The sequence below is a fragment of the Colias eurytheme genome, chromosome 15, assembly GCF_061535395.1.
Source record: "Colias eurytheme isolate Ceu_HAF_F1 chromosome 15, ilColEury1 Martin Lab GWU primary, whole genome shotgun sequence".
Classification (NCBI taxonomy): domain Eukaryota; kingdom Metazoa; phylum Arthropoda; class Insecta; order Lepidoptera; family Pieridae; genus Colias; species Colias eurytheme.
In genome coordinates, this window is record NC_142994.1 from 3251826 (window position 1) to 3270402 (window position 18577).

At 34.0% G+C, this 18577-nt stretch overlaps 1 protein-coding gene across 1 annotated transcript; it reads right to left on the bottom strand.

Moving 5' to 3' along the window:
* Window positions 1-583: 583 nt before the first annotated feature.
* LOC149902176 (tetratricopeptide repeat protein 17-like) lies at window positions 584-18259 on the bottom strand. Its single transcript, XM_090110444.1, has 19 exons — window positions 18036-18259; window positions 17583-17954; window positions 17268-17494; window positions 16750-17037; window positions 16257-16366; window positions 15778-16098; window positions 15158-15281; window positions 13666-13824; window positions 13104-13211; window positions 11861-12005; window positions 11045-11269; window positions 10171-10348; window positions 9742-9858; window positions 9028-9234; window positions 8296-8413; window positions 5554-5773; window positions 4488-4645; window positions 3122-3227; window positions 584-1772 (listed from the first exon to the last, which is right to left on the bottom strand). The coding sequence occupies exons 1-19, from the start codon at window positions 18150-18152 to the stop codon at window positions 1632-1634; spliced, it is 3441 nt and encodes a 1146-aa protein (XP_089966570.1). The 5' UTR covers window positions 18153-18259; the 3' UTR covers window positions 584-1631.
* Window positions 18260-18577: the final 318 nt, after the last annotated feature.

The following is an 18577-nucleotide window of genomic DNA, read 5'->3' on the forward strand; positions in this document are numbered from 1 at the left end:
TCAAAGCATGAAGTTCTTAACTGAAATTTTAGTCACTATTAAAAGGGGACAACATATAGAAAAAATAATAAATACATTAATGAATGAATAATATGCATTTGTAGTATGTGTTGGGTGGGAGCATGGACGTATACAAAAAGACGGACGGTATATCGCCTAAACATTGAGTGAAGCCTAGTAATGTCGGCGAAACATCCATGTGTGTGTGCCCTGTTGCCATGACAACAGCTGTCCTGATGACAATGGCGGCTGTATTTTTTTCTATAAATTTTGCCGTAATAATTTTGTCATTAAAACATAAAAGAAATAACTTGCTTCCCTGTGGAATGTAATCCCTTGTGTTTTGTTATTTAAAATTGTACTGTTGCGACACCATTTAACCACGCAAGACGGCATTTTAAATATTTTTTGTGAAACAGTGACGCAGTTAATCAGTCGGTAGTTCACGACGTAATGGCGGCCGACTAGCTTACTATGGTGAGAGTGTGTGCGTGTTTATTGTCTTTACACGATCGCTAGCTTACTATGGTGGCTTCTACATGTATCTCAATGAGATCGATGATAAAAATAAAACAAATTATTCAAAATGCCAAATTTTATTTCATTTCCATATTCCATAGACATCAATATACGTCATTAATCATTATAAACATTCCGATTTCCTTAAAATTACAAATGGAATGATAGTCCTTGTTCATATCTACTAGGCGGTAAAATTAAAGACATTTCGATGATTCGGACAAAGATCAGAGCAGCAGCTGCGTAATAATAATAAAAATGTAAAAAAATTACAACATACAGCTATAAAGCATTATAGACTACAAGTTGTATACGATGATTGAATTTCGACTTTTATACCTTATTTATAAGGTCCAAATTCAATCAATCTTTGAAAATAAGTGCTAAACGACGATTAATCGTGCATGACCTCATGTATCAATATTTTGAGCATATGAAGTACGTTTCAGTGGCATCGTTCGTTTATTTAATTTCATGAATAACAAAATTGATTAGTTTTTGTCCGAATTATCGAATATCTATTGTATATTCTAAAAAATGTACTTAACCTACAAACTTGTCTGAAATTGTTTTTTGTAAACTGCTAAAAACCCATGTGATGTATATTTTCACCTTGTAATAATAATAGGAAAAATGTAAAAATAAATTACAAACGAGGAACATTCAATGTTCAATTTCAAAGTCGGTTCGTTCCAATAAATTCAACATACATTGACCAAACTTTCATTCACACACGCAAAAAAATGGAATAACGGTAAAAAAAAAATTCAACAACAATAATAAAAAATGCTTCAACATTAAAAATGGTAACCGATATTCAAAATATCGAATAAAACGTTGCTAAAAATACAACAAAAATCTTTTAAGTCCTTTATTATAGGTCCCTAGTATTAATTATAAAATGTATGAAAAGCGGAGACAATACCGTCCATAGGATTTTAGACCTTGACTTCAAGGTATTAAAAACCTTTTCTTATACTACTTCAGTTTTCGATTACGCAAATATCCTAATCCTAATCCAATGAAATATAATATATAATGAGTATTAATGGAAGTATACGGGAAGCCTCATTCTGCGGTAGGATACATATATTTTTTCTTATAAACAAGTATTATTTCTTAGTTTTCCCTTTGCTACCTTCGCCATAGAACATAAGACACATGGTAGCGTGCAGGCAAGCTTTGGCCGGTTTGAATTGTTCATCAAATGCTAGAGAATATCTGTACATCCAGACGGCTTGATCAAATTCCTCCTGTAAAAGAAATAATCATGTTCATGTAACATAAAAATGTTTTTTTTTTTATATTTTTAAAAATGTTTTTTTTGTTACCGTTGTTTCGAATATGGTCACTTAAAAATTGTTTGATGTTTTTCGCCTTATAGTAAATTTTGGGTAAGGAGCAAATGGGAAGAATCTCTATCTATCGTTACGGAAGGGAAAAATATTTTTATTGACTCAAAAGTACCGTTGTTTACTGCATAAAAAATGAGAAGTTGTATTATTTTTAATTTAATGTATGTGTTATTTAATTTTAAACCAACTCATTTATTTATAATTTTTTGAATTTTATTTACTTTGACACGTAATTGCTATATATATAAAAGTGAGAACTAGAAAATATTATTACTAATTTTGTTTTACAACCTTGAAAACAAATAACACAATATTCATGAAAATATTCAAGACGTATCCTTAATTTGTTACATCTACGAAATGACATTATTTTCAACATTCTCAGATTAATATTATAGGTAAACCAGAATCTGATGGCAAATTGGGAAATTAAAATTTTGAGTGTGCAACCCTAGGGAAAATGGACTGAACGATCTTGATACTGCTTATTTTTTATTTTGTCCTCAACATCATTAGTCACATTACTTAAGTGAACAATACTTTACTTAATAATGAGATATCCACTTAATATTATGTAGGTACATACTTATATGTATAATTATAATATACATATTACTTTTATCTATGTAATACATATTATTATTTACACTTACCTATATTTGTATATTCATTATCATTATGCCATGTAAAAAAATGGATGTAATGATAATGCAGATCAAAACTAGATTGCTAATAATTTTTTATAAAATAAAATAAAAATAAAATAAAACTATGTTTATTTTCGTAAGTATTAAAGATAAACACATTATAAAATTGACTTGGACAGCTTGGACTTGACGAATAGCCGTATTGGAAACTCCTGTAATAAGTTTTCATAAAATTATATTCTAATCAACAAACAATATTATAGTTACCTACTTATAATATTTTTTATTTTAAGTATCAAAACGGGTAAGTCCAATTTACCAATAAAATATTCAAAATTGAAAATTGTGATGTGTTTGACCCTTCTTCATCGAATGTTTTTCTATACACATTATAAACAACACCTCTTGCTTGTGATCGCAGCGGCTTTTTCGACATTTTCGAAGATTTTTTAGACAAAATCCTAAAAATTATTCATCAATTGCAAAGAAGACAAATAATTTGACAACCAATTTGATAGTTGTCAAATAAAATTGCCATATGAAAATCTTTTATTTCGTAAATATAAATATGCCATCAGATTCTGGTAGACCTATACTTACAAGATACGTATGGGAGACAGCAACAAGGAACGATTCTATTTTACTCTTTGGCGACGTGTAGAACGAGAGATACGCAACTTCCTTTGCGTCTCGTTGTTTGGAATGCCTGTTGAAATTATAATAATTTTAATTAGTACAATTTTAGTTAATTTGCTGATAGACGTGATTAGTTTTGAAAAATTTGGAGTTTCATACCATGTAAGTGGTTAAATTCTGCCCTTTAATTTGTTTACATATGCGATATAATTACTAATAAGTGTTTATTTTTCAGGTACTGAAACATATTTGGTTCGGGGAAATTACAATTTATAAACAACAAAGAAAACATATTTCTAAGTCATAACCTTAAGTCATTTTATTTTGCAACGCATGCATGACGCTGTGCGTTCGACGCACGTATGCGTGCGCTGCATGTATATATGCGTTCGCCCGTGTTCGAATCAACTTGATCAGTTTCAGAGAGGATCCGCACTTAAATTTTCATCATCTTTTACAATAATTTCTGTATTAAAATGCAAAATATTGAAAATTCGTATGTTTTTTTTTTATTATATTTACTTCTTCACTCCCAAACCACTGAACCGATTTGGGTGAAATGTGGTACAAATAGTTTGAGGATTTTATCTCGGAAATCTCAAATCCCAATATCAAATCCCAGGACTTTTTCATCTTTTCCTTTGCCTTTATCGGGGAATCCTGGGCGGAAACCTATTAACAAATATACTTCTCACATGTGTGTCAGCGCGATGAGAAACCTTACACACGTTGTGGCGCTAGGAACATCAAATATTAGCAAATGCAAGAAGCTTATATCTAATACACTGGAGATTTCAGTATGAACATTAACTTGTAACAACAAAATATGACATGGAATGACGCCAGCTGTATGTTTTTTTATCCCTTTCACACCTAACTTGCTAAGTTGAAAGGTGAAAGTGTGAAAGGGATAAAAAAACATACAGGCGTCATTCAAGGTCATATTTTCTTGTTACAAGTTAACGTTCATACTGAAATCTCCAGTGTATTAGATATAAGCTTCTTGAGCAAATGTCTCAGGACGTGTATTGTATGTACACTCACATGTGCAGCAGCGCGATGAGCGCGCGCAGCGGGTGCGGCGCGAGGTGGTGCGGCGCGAGCGCGTGCGCCAGCGCCGCGCAGCGCACCGCGCACGCGCCGTGCCCGCCCGCGCCGCACCACCAGCTGCCGGTGTGTATACTCACATGTGCAGCAGCGCGATGAGCGCGCGCAGCGGGTGCGGCGCGAGGTGGTGCGGCGCGAGCGCGTGCGCCAGCGCCGCGCAGCGCACCGCGCACGCGCCGTGCCCGCCCGCGCCGCACCACCAGCTGCCGGTGTGTATACTCACATGTGCAGCAGCGCGATGAGCGCGCGCAGCGGGTGCGGCGCGAGGTGGTGCGGCGCGAGCGCGTGCGCCAGCGCCGCGCAGCGCACCGCGCACGCGCCGTGCCCGCCCGCGCCGCACCACCAGCTCGCCGTCAGCGCGCCCACCCACGATTTCGGCCGCTAACGACAAGCGTCGGTTATTATACAAGTGTAAAATAAAATAAAAAATTCCGCCTGTTGTGCTCTTTTATTTATTATTATATTATATTTATCCATTTTGTACTTCTGTCTGTGGTGCACAATAAAGTATTTTTGTTGTAAAAAATAAAATAAGTGTAGTTGTGACTAGCTCTAGCAATACTATATACAGGTACATAACAAATTATTGCCGGATAAATAGGCAAGTCAAGGCAAGTAACAAAAAAAAAACACACGACGTAGAGCTGTGATATAACTGTGGATTGATTTAATTGAGATAGTACAGTCTAGTGATAGGAAGTATTTTTATGTCAGGAATCAAAAACAAATAACACTGAATGAATGCTAAGCTTTGGTCTGGTGATCATGACGCTCAACGCTGCGGTATGCGCCCCAACGCAGCGTCACGACGCAGCATTTACCGTCCCTGCAGAGAGGTGGTCAGTTTATTTTGCTACAGCTACACCTCCCCACTTTACCGCGCTTGCCTTTGCCTTGCTTTTCGCCGCTGACGCATACTGCGACGAAACAAGAGAAAATTATCGACGTTTTTCATATGATTGAGTGTCCGGCATCACATACGCATACCGCAGCGTTGTGCGTCATCATCACCAGGCGAAAGCTTTAGTCCAGATGACCGCGCGGTCTCGCGCGCCACGCTGCTACTCATATCTCTCGTATTTACTCAATATCCCGCAACATTGATCGATACAAGTTCTACTTAGTGGTTTCAACAAATTGATAAACGTAACGTAACATAAAGGTTAAGTACGAGTCGGACTCACTTTTAAATTATTATCACTCAACAAAATCTTATTTTCTTACCCAGTTAATAAAATGGGTAATAACATCGTTATAGATCTGTATTGTAGTAATGAATGTTTACTTACAGTCTCCACATACTTCGCGATCTTAGCTCCAAGGGTGACATAGTCGAAATAATTAAACAGTTCAGCAAATTGATGTGTTAATGTCATTATTGGTTCCCAGCCATCTGTATCGATTCTACTGAGCCTTTCCAAGTAGAAGTCATCTATTGGATCCGTGATTAGTTTACAATCAGGTATTTTCTTATTGGACGGCGATATTGCGACTATGTCTGATGGTAGCCTGAAAGAGAAATGAAAAGACCTTATTGTAATGTGATAGTTTAAAATCGTAAAATATTATAGCCACAGCGTGAAATGGACCTTATTGCAATGTGTTACGTGCTGGCCACGGACAATTCGCTATAGCGAAAATTCGCGCGGCGCGACCGGCGCGGCGGCGCGTCTTGCGAATGAATCAAATGTATGGAAATGTACTGGGCATGCCACGCGCAGCGGCGACCAGCGAGACGACCGGGGAATTTCCCCGAGCGAATCGTTTTTTTTTCGCGAAAATGGAGACGGAAGCTTTTATTGCAGAAATTCTAGCTAGACCAGCTATTTGGAAGTCTAGCCACCCGCAACATAATTTTTCATCATGCCTATATTTTTCATATTTTTGGTGGAATTCTCCGTCTGTAACACGATTTCTATTTAATTCGTGTACTCCACTACTTATATCTTCCAAACATTAAATCTTGAGCAAAAAAGCTGCTACTCTCCAAACAACGTCGAGCTAACTTTGATAAAGCCATCTCGTCTCCTCGTCTACACTGATCGCGGCGGCGAACGCAACTGCCCGTGGCGTGCTTGCCGCGCCGCGCGAATTGCCGCGCCGCCCGTCGCGCCGTCGGTCGCGCCGCCGGTGTCCGTGGCCAAGGTGTTAAGGTTTATAATCGTAATATAAAATTGTAAACATAAGCACTTTTATAATTGGAAATTATCAGTGTTGTTGGTGACATTAAAACTATACTATTTAATATATTAGGTGTATATAAGACATGTACCATATCAATATTGATTATAGCAATGTTGTCGTATTATCACACCCCGGATACTCCATACAAAATTATCGTTTTGACAGTCCAACTGTAGAGACTGCAAATTGGCACATTTGTGACTAGCGTAAAAAAAAATCGCGTTTTTCTGATGAAATACATCCGTAAACAGCACAATATCTGATCCATTGAAATGTTACATTTTTTAGGCCTGACCTTGAGTTTTTTAGAGGACGCAATTTTATTTTTTTTATGTGTAGGGGGGGTCAGTGTGAAGCTAAAACCAAGTTTGTGGGGTCGCCACCCTTGTCCCATGGCCGCCATCTTGAAAATAGCGGTTGAAATGGTTTTAACGATATATCTCTTAAACTATTTATCTGATAACAAAACAATTTTAACATTATTTGTTGCAAATTAAATTCTCTACAACTTTGATTCAGTAACTTTTTGTCGTAGAACTATAAATAAAAAAGTTATAAGTGAAAATGTTCAGAAATTAGAGATGTTTATATTTTTCAATAAAACTTTTTTTTATAAGTTTACGAAGAAATTATATCAGACCATTTTTGTAGATTGTTTTTCGTAGAACAACTTTTATATACAACATTTTTTCATTACGTCAATAGCTAAGGTTTTACAGCGCTCAGAAGTGAGTACTATTTTTCAGTAGTAACTATACATAATAAATTGGCTATTGGCTCTATTCCCAGACTCCACAACAATGGAAGCACACTGCAGAACATTTCAGCCCTGCTTTTCGACGTAAAAAAAAACGCACTTCCAGACTCTACCTCCTGGGTTGTGGGGAAAAGATTCAATAATTAATTATTAATAATATTGTAAAATTAATTATTAAAAATATTATTATAACAAAAATAAAATAATAACTGGTGACAAATTATTATTAGTACACACATAATATATCGTATTCTGTATAGTAAAGAGTACTTAAAATAGCTGTACTCACTTCGGATGGCTGTAAAACCTTAGCTATTTACTTAATGAAAAAATGTTGTAAATAAAAGTTGTTCTACGAAAAACAATCTACAAAAATGGTCTGATATAATTTCTTCGTAAACTTATAAAAAAAAAGTTTTATTGAAAAATATAAACATCTCTAATTTCTGAACATTTTCACTTATAACTTTTTTGTTTATAGTTCTACGACAAAAAGTTACTGAACCTAAGTTGTAGAGAATTTAATTTGCAACGAATAATGTTAACATTGTTTTATTATCAGATAAATAGTTTAAGTGATATATCGTAAAAACCATTTCAATCGCTATTTTCAAGATGGCGGCCGTGGGACAAGGGTGGCGACCCCACAAACTTGGTGATAGCTTCACACTGACCCCCCCTACACATCAAAAAAATAAAATTGCGTCCTCTAAAAAATGCGACCCCAAATGTAACTTTTCAATGGACCAATAATCACAAATCCAAAATAATAAAATTACTTTAAGTCAATTTGATTAATGTTGTCAATCTTCGTTGCGTATCGTCCTTGCAGAAAAATGTGGCCCATTTTAATCACGATCGTGCGGGGTGAGGTAAGTGTTTAATTTTGGCGGGAGGCGGAGAGTGTCCGTTCTGTAGCGTTTAGCTACTATTATGTATTATGTGGTATTATTATGATTGGGTTAATGTAAAAATTTAATGTTAGTTACTAAAAATACTGTTTTTTGTTTCACATCTTCAATAAATTTAATTGCAAAAATAATGGTGGTTTTATTTCCTTTAATTATTAACTCATATCACATGAACTTACCTTAAATTCGTATCAGTTAGTAGTTGTTTAAAGCTGACAATATGTAACCAATATCCTAGTTGAATGTAATGATGGGCACATTCTTCTTCAGTCAGCGATAAATCTGTTGGCTGTAAACCTAAGCAGAAAACGTAGAAAATATGCAATTTTTATAGACAACATTATATGAAAGTGTTGATAATGTAAAATATATTATCAGATTTGCTTTCAACAAAGTGGTACATAACAATTCAAACTTAATGGCGGCTCGAAACATCAAACGATCTGATGCACAGGAAACAATTTTAGATATAACCGGAACGTTAAGGCCGGTAGCAGAGCTTCACCGACCATCAGTGCGTACGTCAGTCGCGCTTGTCATATGTATGGAAATTCATAAAACCGTTCATAGCTAGACCGACCATACGCACGCGTATTTCCATATTTCCATGTTTCGAGCCGCCATTAAGTTTGAATGTAACATGAAACGCAAGGTAAAGATGTTATAATTAATTTGTTGTTAATTAATTAATTTATATTTGATGTTATAAAAAGATGTTATAGTTGATTAATTTTCTTCTTCTCTAAATAGAATCAAAAAGAAAAATAAAAGAACTTACTAACGTTAGAGTTATTATTTTATGAATTAAATTCTACCTGAAATTTACTGTGTTGAGAAAAATTCGTATATAAAATATTATGATTATAATAAAACACTACAACAATTTTGGAGTTTTATTCATTCCTACTCACTATTACACCCCAAAGGCCCGCATCCCATCAAAACGGTCTCTACGGCCTTCATCATATGGTCGTAATTCGCTTGATGTGAGAGCCTGTCATTTCTATCGGAAGGCGTGTTTTGAATGACATACTCAAAGAATTTCTCGTTCATTAGATCCTTTGGCAGATTGGCTTTGTCACCTTGTTCTAGAAGTTTCATTATTACGCTTGATTCCGCTGAAATAAAAATAGGTTGAACTATAAATTAGATTCCGAACTTTAATAACGACAAAAGATTTGGTACAAAAGCCTAATCACTTTGTTCTAGGAGTATGTACACTATGTCCAATGAAATTAATAAATTTGGAGAATTTTAATATAGTAATCTCAACTTTGAGACTGTATTTTTAGAATTAAAGAAAACACGATTATTGTAACGAAACAATACATACATAACTTAGGGTCGATTTTTCAATGCTTGGATAAAACCAATAAAGTATTACATGATAATATTAAATTAGAATACGTTTTTAAAATGGTAGTTTTATATACATTATTCGACGAATAAGTTTTATCCAAGCATTAAAAAATCGGCCCTTATACTACCAAAATTTATTTGGAATGAATAAGAAAATTGAAGTAAAGAATTGCTGTATGGATAAATGATAGAAATAGGGGAAACGTAACTTAGCATTTTAATTTAAGACATTTATATATATATATATACTTTTTTTTTGTACTCACTTCTATCGTGACTACTAAAACATTGTATATTGGTCATATGACAGTTTTCACCGCCCTTTTCACACACCATGTTGATTCCTGGCTCCACTTGTGTACAAATATCTCCTTCGCTGAAATCTACATTCAATATTCATATAACGAATTGAGCTTTAAAAAGATTATAGCAATAGAAGAGAAAAATTATTGCAATAGAATAATTATACATATATGAAATATTATGAAAACACAGATATAAATACGTTTTGTATATCTTAATTGTGTAAAGTATTAACATTAAACGCAGAGTCAAAATTTTATCATTCTCGTTTCGCAATACTGGAGTGTTAAAAAACCTATAAGAAAGTACTTATTATTGCATCCTTCCCATACAAATGTCACGTTACAATTAAAAAAACATGCTACTTAAAAAATATAATCTAAATAACTCACCAATCTCCTGTATTTTATTGACCTGCTTGAGTATACAAGACCAGGCATTGAGTAGATTCCTCGCGAGACCGTTCATAAAACCTGGTTCCACTCGAACCACGTGCTTTAGATGATATATATGGGTTAGCCTATGTTTATTGAGCATATTCAATTCTGCTAAAAGGAAATTTGTTGCGGGCTGCAATAAAAAAAGTGAGAATAATCAAGATTTGATCTTAGTTTAATATGATTATTTTAAAAATTCAATTTCAAGTAGGTGTTGCTTAGCATAAACAAAAAGACATACATATTATTATATTGTGTATTGCATACACATTCTTACTACTTTATAAATGCAAAAATGTGTTTGTTGGTTTGTTTGTCTCTCTTTCACGTCGCAACGCAGCGATTTTCTGAAATGATTTTTGTGTCTGGGGATAGCTAGGAGGCTCAACATACGTTACCTTTAACCACAGTAAGAATCTCATTTCCATGGGAAGGTATAACTCCGAAATTTATAAATTCCGATAGATGGCGCTTTATTAAAAAATGCGTCATGTGTAACAATTACAATGCGAAGCCGCGAGCGGAAAGCTAGTTGTATATAAATATTAAAAACATTACGTCGCAATATATCCACAACAAAAAATCGGATCTAAATAGCTTAAAACTACATACATGTGACCTTAATTAGCTGTGCTCCGCGGTTTCACCCGCATTGCTCCGCTCCTGTTGGTCTTAACGTGATGATATATAGCCTATAGCCTTCCTCGATAAATGGGCTATCTAACACCGAAAGAATTTTTCAAATCGGACCAGTAGTTCCTTAGATTAGCGCGTTCAAACAAACAAACAAACTCTTCAGCTTTATAATATTAGTATAGATACTACATACCTCACCCAAATTCGTCTTGAAAGCTTCTTCCGTGGCCAATAGAGACTCTTCAAAGTGTCCCATTTCTATATAAACCGATCCAAGTGATACTAATACCACGTCTTTATATTTCGGATGAACTGATTTTAATGCGGATTGTAGGCAATGTAGTGCGTTCACTCTGTTCCCGCGAACTCGCCAGTAGAGAGATGCTAATACTTGAGCTATCCATTTGGGAGCTAATCTCTGTGGAAAAATAATTAATGAAAACATTAGATGAGTATTTTAATAAATAATTAGTCTTAATATATATAAATCTCGTGTCACAATGTTTGTCCTCAATGGACTCCTAAACCACTTAACCGATTATAATAAAAATCGCACACCATGTGCAGTTCGATCCAACTTGAGAGATAAGACAGTTTAAACATGTAGGTACCACGAGCGAAGCCGGGGCGGACCACTAGTTATATGTATAAAATAATGTAGTGAGCAATCATGGACTTAAATATACTCGCGTATTGAAAGCCAAATAAATTAAACAAAATACATAATAAGGGTCTGTGAAAGCCATTCATCAAATCAATTTTCAATAAACAAAGAGACAGATAAATGTTGAATGTAAGATAAAGTAATCTGGAAATATCTTAAAGGAAACTGGATTTAGAATTCCATTCATATAAAAGGTCTAATCGCTAAATCCAACACTAGAGAGTGCCTATACAAAATATCACCCCGAACACCAGTCAAGTAAAAATTTAACTTCTTTCGATACATATAAGATCTAAATTGCAAAAGCAGACCGTATAATTTTATTAATTTTTAATAAATAAATACCTTTCTCATGGCAACATAAATTCGATGTCCAATTTCCGCATCTTGCATATGACTGGCCTTCTCTATGTCTCCATCACTGACATATTCAAGCAATTTTTCCCTTAAATAGTCTGTATCAACAACCTCCGTCATCAATAATTGAGGTCTGTAATACGAAGATATATTTTCATGAAATAATTTTTATTTGTTTATGACACTTCATTGTACATGTAAGAGAAATTTAAAATAAATGAATACATAAAATTGAAAATTGTACAATAGGCGACCTTATTGCTTAAAAGCAATCTCCTCCAGGCAACCATAAAAATAAAGGACATGTAAGACATTGTTAAAAAGCGAGGGCGCATCAAAAAGATAAGATAATTAAAATAACTAAATAATTTAATTTAATTTTCTGAGCACAACATTAAATATAAAATGTGTTCTCAAGTAAGTTTATAATGTGCTTACGGCATATAGACAACTCAGACAATATAAAGGTTATTTAGAAGCTGTATGTATAACGATGTTAATGTTACCTTAAATATACAAAAAAAAACATACAAAAATATAGCCAACCCCAATTTTTGTCGTGTTGTTTGTGAAATTCGAATTTTTTTTTTTACAATACCCCAAAACTGACAGAAATTGATGTTATGTAATATACATATATTATGTTTCGATAATTATTTTTTTATTGTTTTCCTTGAAGTACTTCAAGGAATATAATAAAAAAAAGAATTATCGAAATCGGTCCACCCGTTCACGCGTGATGCCGTGACCAAGGAAAACGGGTTTCATTTATTCATTACATATTTACATATACATACTAGCTTACCGCCCGCGGCGTCGCCCGCTTTGGCTAAAACCTAATAAATTATATACTAAAACTTTCCTCTTAAATCACTCTATCTATTAAAAAAACCGCATCAAAACCCGTTGCGTAGTTTTAAAGATTTAAGCATACAAAGGGACATAGGGACAGAGAAAGCGACTTTGTTTTATACTATGTAGTGATATAGATTACAGTTGAATAAAACAATATAAAAAAAATGTATGCGTGTACTAGAGTACACACGTAAGAAGTGAAACTTCTTTATGACCTTAAAAATGTCACGAGTATGGCGTAACGTAAAAATGTCACGCGTACGGCGTAACGCAAAAATGTCACGCGTACGGCGTAACGCAAAAATGTTACACTAAATTTTTGTCCAACCCCGATAAAGAAGTTTCACTTCAAAAATTAATAAGTACCGATACTCACTTATAACTCTTCTTTTCCTTATCATGTGGGCACGTGGGCGGATGCCACGGTAACTCATGTTCCACATTCAAGGGCACTCCAATCTTATCTGTGAGCAGTTCCTTCACTCTGTAAGGGGCGCCTATATCAATGTAAACTATACTTTAACAGTGTAAAGCTAAAAATAATATGTGGAGTGTGAAAAGAGGCTACTTTTAATTTCAAATGTAGGTATGTAGTATAATACATATGAATATTGTATAGTTATAGCACAGACTAATAATAATATACTACGTGTTATAGTAAAATGTGATGTAGTAATGCATTAAAAAATGTTAAAAAAAATCAAAATGCTGTATAGATGTCGGACTACTTTAAAGTTAGTTAAAAAAAAATTACGAAAAAAATGTGTTTGTTCGTCGTGTAGTTTTTAGTGTCCGACATGTGTCTATATATACCCTAGAGATTTTTGAGGAGTGGTTTTAAAATTCTATAATTATTATGGATACTGTTAAAATAAAACAAAAAATTGCATGTACACTTAAAACAAAACAATTCCAAAACAATCATGTAACAACATTACCTAATCCCTTTATTCTCCAATGGTAAGAACACGGGATACACGGCTTCAACTTTATCCGGGAAATTAGGAGCTGTGACTGTACACACTTCGTCCGACGGCCAGTCTGCTTCTGTGTCGAATTCCTCTTCGTTCCTTTTTACCTGCATTGTCGGTGGGTACCTATACGGGAAAAATAGACAAAATTATTTTATTATTTAGTATTTCAAAATAGTTAATATTTAAATAAAAAATGTATGCGTGTACTAGAGTACACACGTAAGAAGTGAAACTTGTGACGTGTTTCTTTATGACCTTAAAAATGTCACGAGTATGGCGTAACGCAAAAATGTCACGCGTACGGCGTAACGCAAAAATGTCACGCGTACGGCGTAACGCAAAAATGTTACACTAAATTTTTGTAAATCCCCGATAAAGAAGTTTCACTTCAAAAAATAGCTATCGCCCACTGCTGCAAAACTATGGTAAACTTGTATTATCTTATAAAAGAAAACATTAAAGTTGGTTGTCTTTAAAAGTAACTTTCTTACTCTTGAAAAATAAGTATGAATGGTGTTACTTGCACATATTGTAAAGATACATGAAGAATATACGCATGTTATTACGATTTGTTATTACGAGACAGAAAATTTTCAGCCACCAGGTTATGCTAGTAAATGAAAAATATGTTATCTATCACTACATAGTATAAAACAAAGTCGCTTTCCCTGTCCCTATGTCCCTATGTCCCTTTGTACGCTTAAATCTTTGAAACTACGCAACGGATTTTGATGCGGTTTTTTTAATAGATAGAGTGATTCAAGAGGAAGGTTTATATGTATAATAATATCCATTAAATAGTGGAGAAGTACTGTTATTTTTGAGGTTTCTAATGTGATGTCGTAAAAAATTACATTTTTTCCGCTTACATTGCAAACGCAGGCTGAACCCTATGAGTTTTATCAAAATAATGTACTAAGTATTATACACATTGAAAAGGTCTACAGAAAAGTCCGCGATGGTATATGTCTATCTCTTATGGATAACCCACAATAACTTTTTTTTGTCATTTACTTTTTACGACAAATAATGGCTAATTTTCTATGCGATTTTAACCAATACAGCATTAATCCTTAACCAATTAAATACCTTGAATACATTGTTCATTTAATATAGATCTATACGGCCCTTTACACCGTATGATTTAAGTGAATATTTACGAAGATATTACAGATTTAAAAATTGCGGGACGTAGCGTTTGCGGCGGTACCGGCCAGTCGCCCGGCTATCTATTTTATACCCGTGCGAAGCCTGTCTTTTCTGTAGTGTATTTAGTATCAGCATTGCACCCGTGCGAAGCCGGGGCGGGTCGCTAGTACTCAATATTATAAATTTCTTTCGGTGTAAGATAGCCCATTTATCGTAGAAGGCTTATAGGCTATAATATATCATCACGCTCAGATCAATAGGAGCGGATGAATGCGGGTGAAACCGTGGAGCACAGCTAGTTACTTACAAAAATATACCACTTTCATATTCAGTAAGCGGATCATCTGTAGAACCTTTCTTCTCTGGTTCGGGTTGTTTTACTTCAGGCTTGACTTCCTCCGCAGGCGAAGACGCAGATTTTTGTGCATTATCTATAATTTTTAATACAATTTTAAGGTATATTTTTTGGAAGAAAAATTTAAAATAAATTGCAAATTGTAATAAGGTGTTATTCATTGTTATGGTTTTCATCAAACTCATTTATCGGAAAAAACTATTTGACCTTGAACTTTTATCAACTACTGTTCTATTAAATTTGCTGATATGCGTTTGTTCCAGTTTATAATTTATTTATCAACATTATGTAAGATTAAAATATGTAAAGCATTATTTACTAATAAATATATAAAAGAACTTGCTTTCCACCCGCGGCTTCGGCCACGTTTTAAAAGAAAAACCCGCAGAGTTCCCGTTCCCGTGGAATTTCCGGGATAAAACCTATGTGTTAATCCAAGTTACCCTCTATATGTGTGCATTATTTCATTGTTATCGGTTCAGTAGTATTTGTGTGAAAGAGTTACAAACACACACATACACATCTATCCTCACAAACTTTCGCATTTATAATATTAGTAGGACTTATATTACCACTAGATTCTTCCGCAAGTGCAGGTACTAAAACCTCTTCGGTAGCAACCTTTCCATCGCTAATGGTGACTTTATTCAAGTGCACGTATATTTCAGGCGCCATATTTGCGTGCCTCTGTATATGACTTACAATCCTTTGTAACGTATAAATAGCGTCCAAATTTGCTGTTCCAGAAACTTCCATCAAGCGATCATTGTATATAGGTCCGTCGAAAAAGTATTTTATCAATGAGTATTTGTCACCTGTCACTTTTAATTGACTTATTTTCAGTCCCGTTAATTCAGTCATTTTGGCACAATTCGTTTCCACGTTTTTATAATCTGTTTAAAGAAAAACAATTCATACATTAAATTATAAAATTTTCTTAATGATAATATGTACTTTTAAACAGCAGGAAAGCTTCAGATTATTGAAGTTTAAGTATTAATATAAAGATAAAAAAATAATAAAAAGACGAATAAGTAAAGACAAGTCTTACCATATCCATCAACAGGTTTCATGGTTTTCAAGAATTCACTTTGCATTTTGATCCATTGAGATTCTTTAGAACTATAATTGTTCAACTCCTCACGTAATTTGTCTATTTTCCTGACAACACATAAACATAAAGAACATAAGAAAGCAGAACCATAAAATTATGTCAAAATAGTTATATAACATAAGATGTTTAATTAATTGGATAATTATTAACAAAGCTTAATTTTGGAGGGCAATTTAAGTAAAACTTGAAATTGATTTAAGATGCCATAAATTACTTGCATTGCAAATAAAATTACTATTTACTACATATAATAGTATGAATAGATCATTTAAGTATGTTTAAAAAGTCGTGACTTGATTTACCATACCATTATAGCAGTTGTAATCCATTAATATAGCAGTAAAAACTGATTTGAACTGTTTAAAAAATTTAAGAATTTATTTTTCCTTTTCTATGACTTAAAAATAAGAACAAATTTAAAAAAGCTTACCCTTTGAGATTCTTTATCCTCCCACCTAAATACACATGACACAATGCTGCATATTTATGTTTCTTCGCTATATCCATTTTAGGATTTATACTCAACGCAACCTTATAATGCGCTAGAGATATATTAAATTCTCCCAAATATGTATAAATGTTGCCAAGTATAAAATGTGCGATGGGGTTAATAGAGTCATGATCCAAAGCCCCATTTAGTATTGTTATAGCATCTTCATACTTCTTAGCCCTGTATAATATTGATCCTAAATTGAGCATGGCTATATCTTTGTACTCTCTGAAACAGTTAAAAATATACAATACAAATATATTCATATACACTGGTATGACACAAATATGTAATCTGAATATTCTGAACATGGAATTTCATTACATTCCATACTTGATATTATTTATTACAAAATTTATTTTTATAACTACATATAACACAATTATGACATAAAAAAATACAAAGTAATGTTTGCGGCAATTAATCTTATTGATTAATTATTCTGATTAATTACTTACCTAGGTGCATATAACACTGCACGGCGACAACACTCCAGTGCTTTAGGTCCGTTTCCTTTTATTCGCCAAAACAATGCAGCTAAATTATAATGCAGCCATGAAGAACTGTTCCTGCGCAAGGCACCGGCCAGCCAATGACCAAACTGATCGACAGTACTCGCAGAAGACATGAGTTCCAAAGACGGATATTCCAGAGTTATTGAAATGTTATTTCTTTTTATCATGCTCTGAAATAATACATTATTAAACAATTAAATAGGTGTTTCATTTTTTATATCATTATAATAAAAAATACTATGCAAAAACAGAACTTACATTTAAATGTTCATAGGCAAACATGCTAAAGGTTAGAGAAGATATCTTTTTACAATCTGGCATCTCAATATCAGGCCCATAATGATTTGGCAGGTGAAACTCTTCTTCGGGGATGTTCTTTATGGTACCGTCTTCTAGTGGAGCGTGGGACCAGTCAATCATGTTTAGAGGTCCTGCTCTCATACAATTTTCATCCTTTCCTACATCAATACCTAAATCTGTATCTCTTTCAATATCTGTCCAAAGATCATCTAGAAGTTGCTGCTTTTTTGCCAGTTCATGGTATAAATTAATTATTTCATCCCATCGCGATTCTTGCTTCAAAAACGAGAGTAAATCGTAAGACCGGGCCATCTCAAAAGGAGAGTCGAGCTGCAAGTTTCATCAAGAAAAATTAATGTTAAATACTTATGTCTATATTGACCTATGTTATAAACAGTAAATATATTTTACCCTTGGTTGAATTAAGCCGCTTTCTGTCACCATCCAGTGGCTCGAAGCGTTCGATTTTTTTGAGCAAAAGAGTAGCGTAACAAACATAATATGCCATACATTTTTCATCGAATGCATTTTTTTCTTTATTAAGAATATTAATAAAGTTATAACAACATAATATTTAGTCACAATTTCCAAGTATATAATATTGTAACAATCCCAGTTTTCCAAAATTTACACATTCATAGTAGACCGGGAGATACTGACACAAAATTTCGAGTCATTTGTAACAGGATGGCGGTTCTACAGGGGTCTTAGTACGCAATGTCAAAAAGAAAAACGATGGTGTGAACACTGGTACCGGCGGCTTAGTCGCGTGGGCGTTAGTCGAACTCGTCGTAAAAATAGCGAAAGTCAAACGATTTGTAACACAAAAATTTTAGAATTTACCGATAGCCCATAAAAAAGAAGTAGGCGGTAGTGTCATGCCATACTTTTCCGGTGTGACTTACAGCCCGCCATACCGACGCAAATGTGTTGATTTAAAAAAAAACAATTCA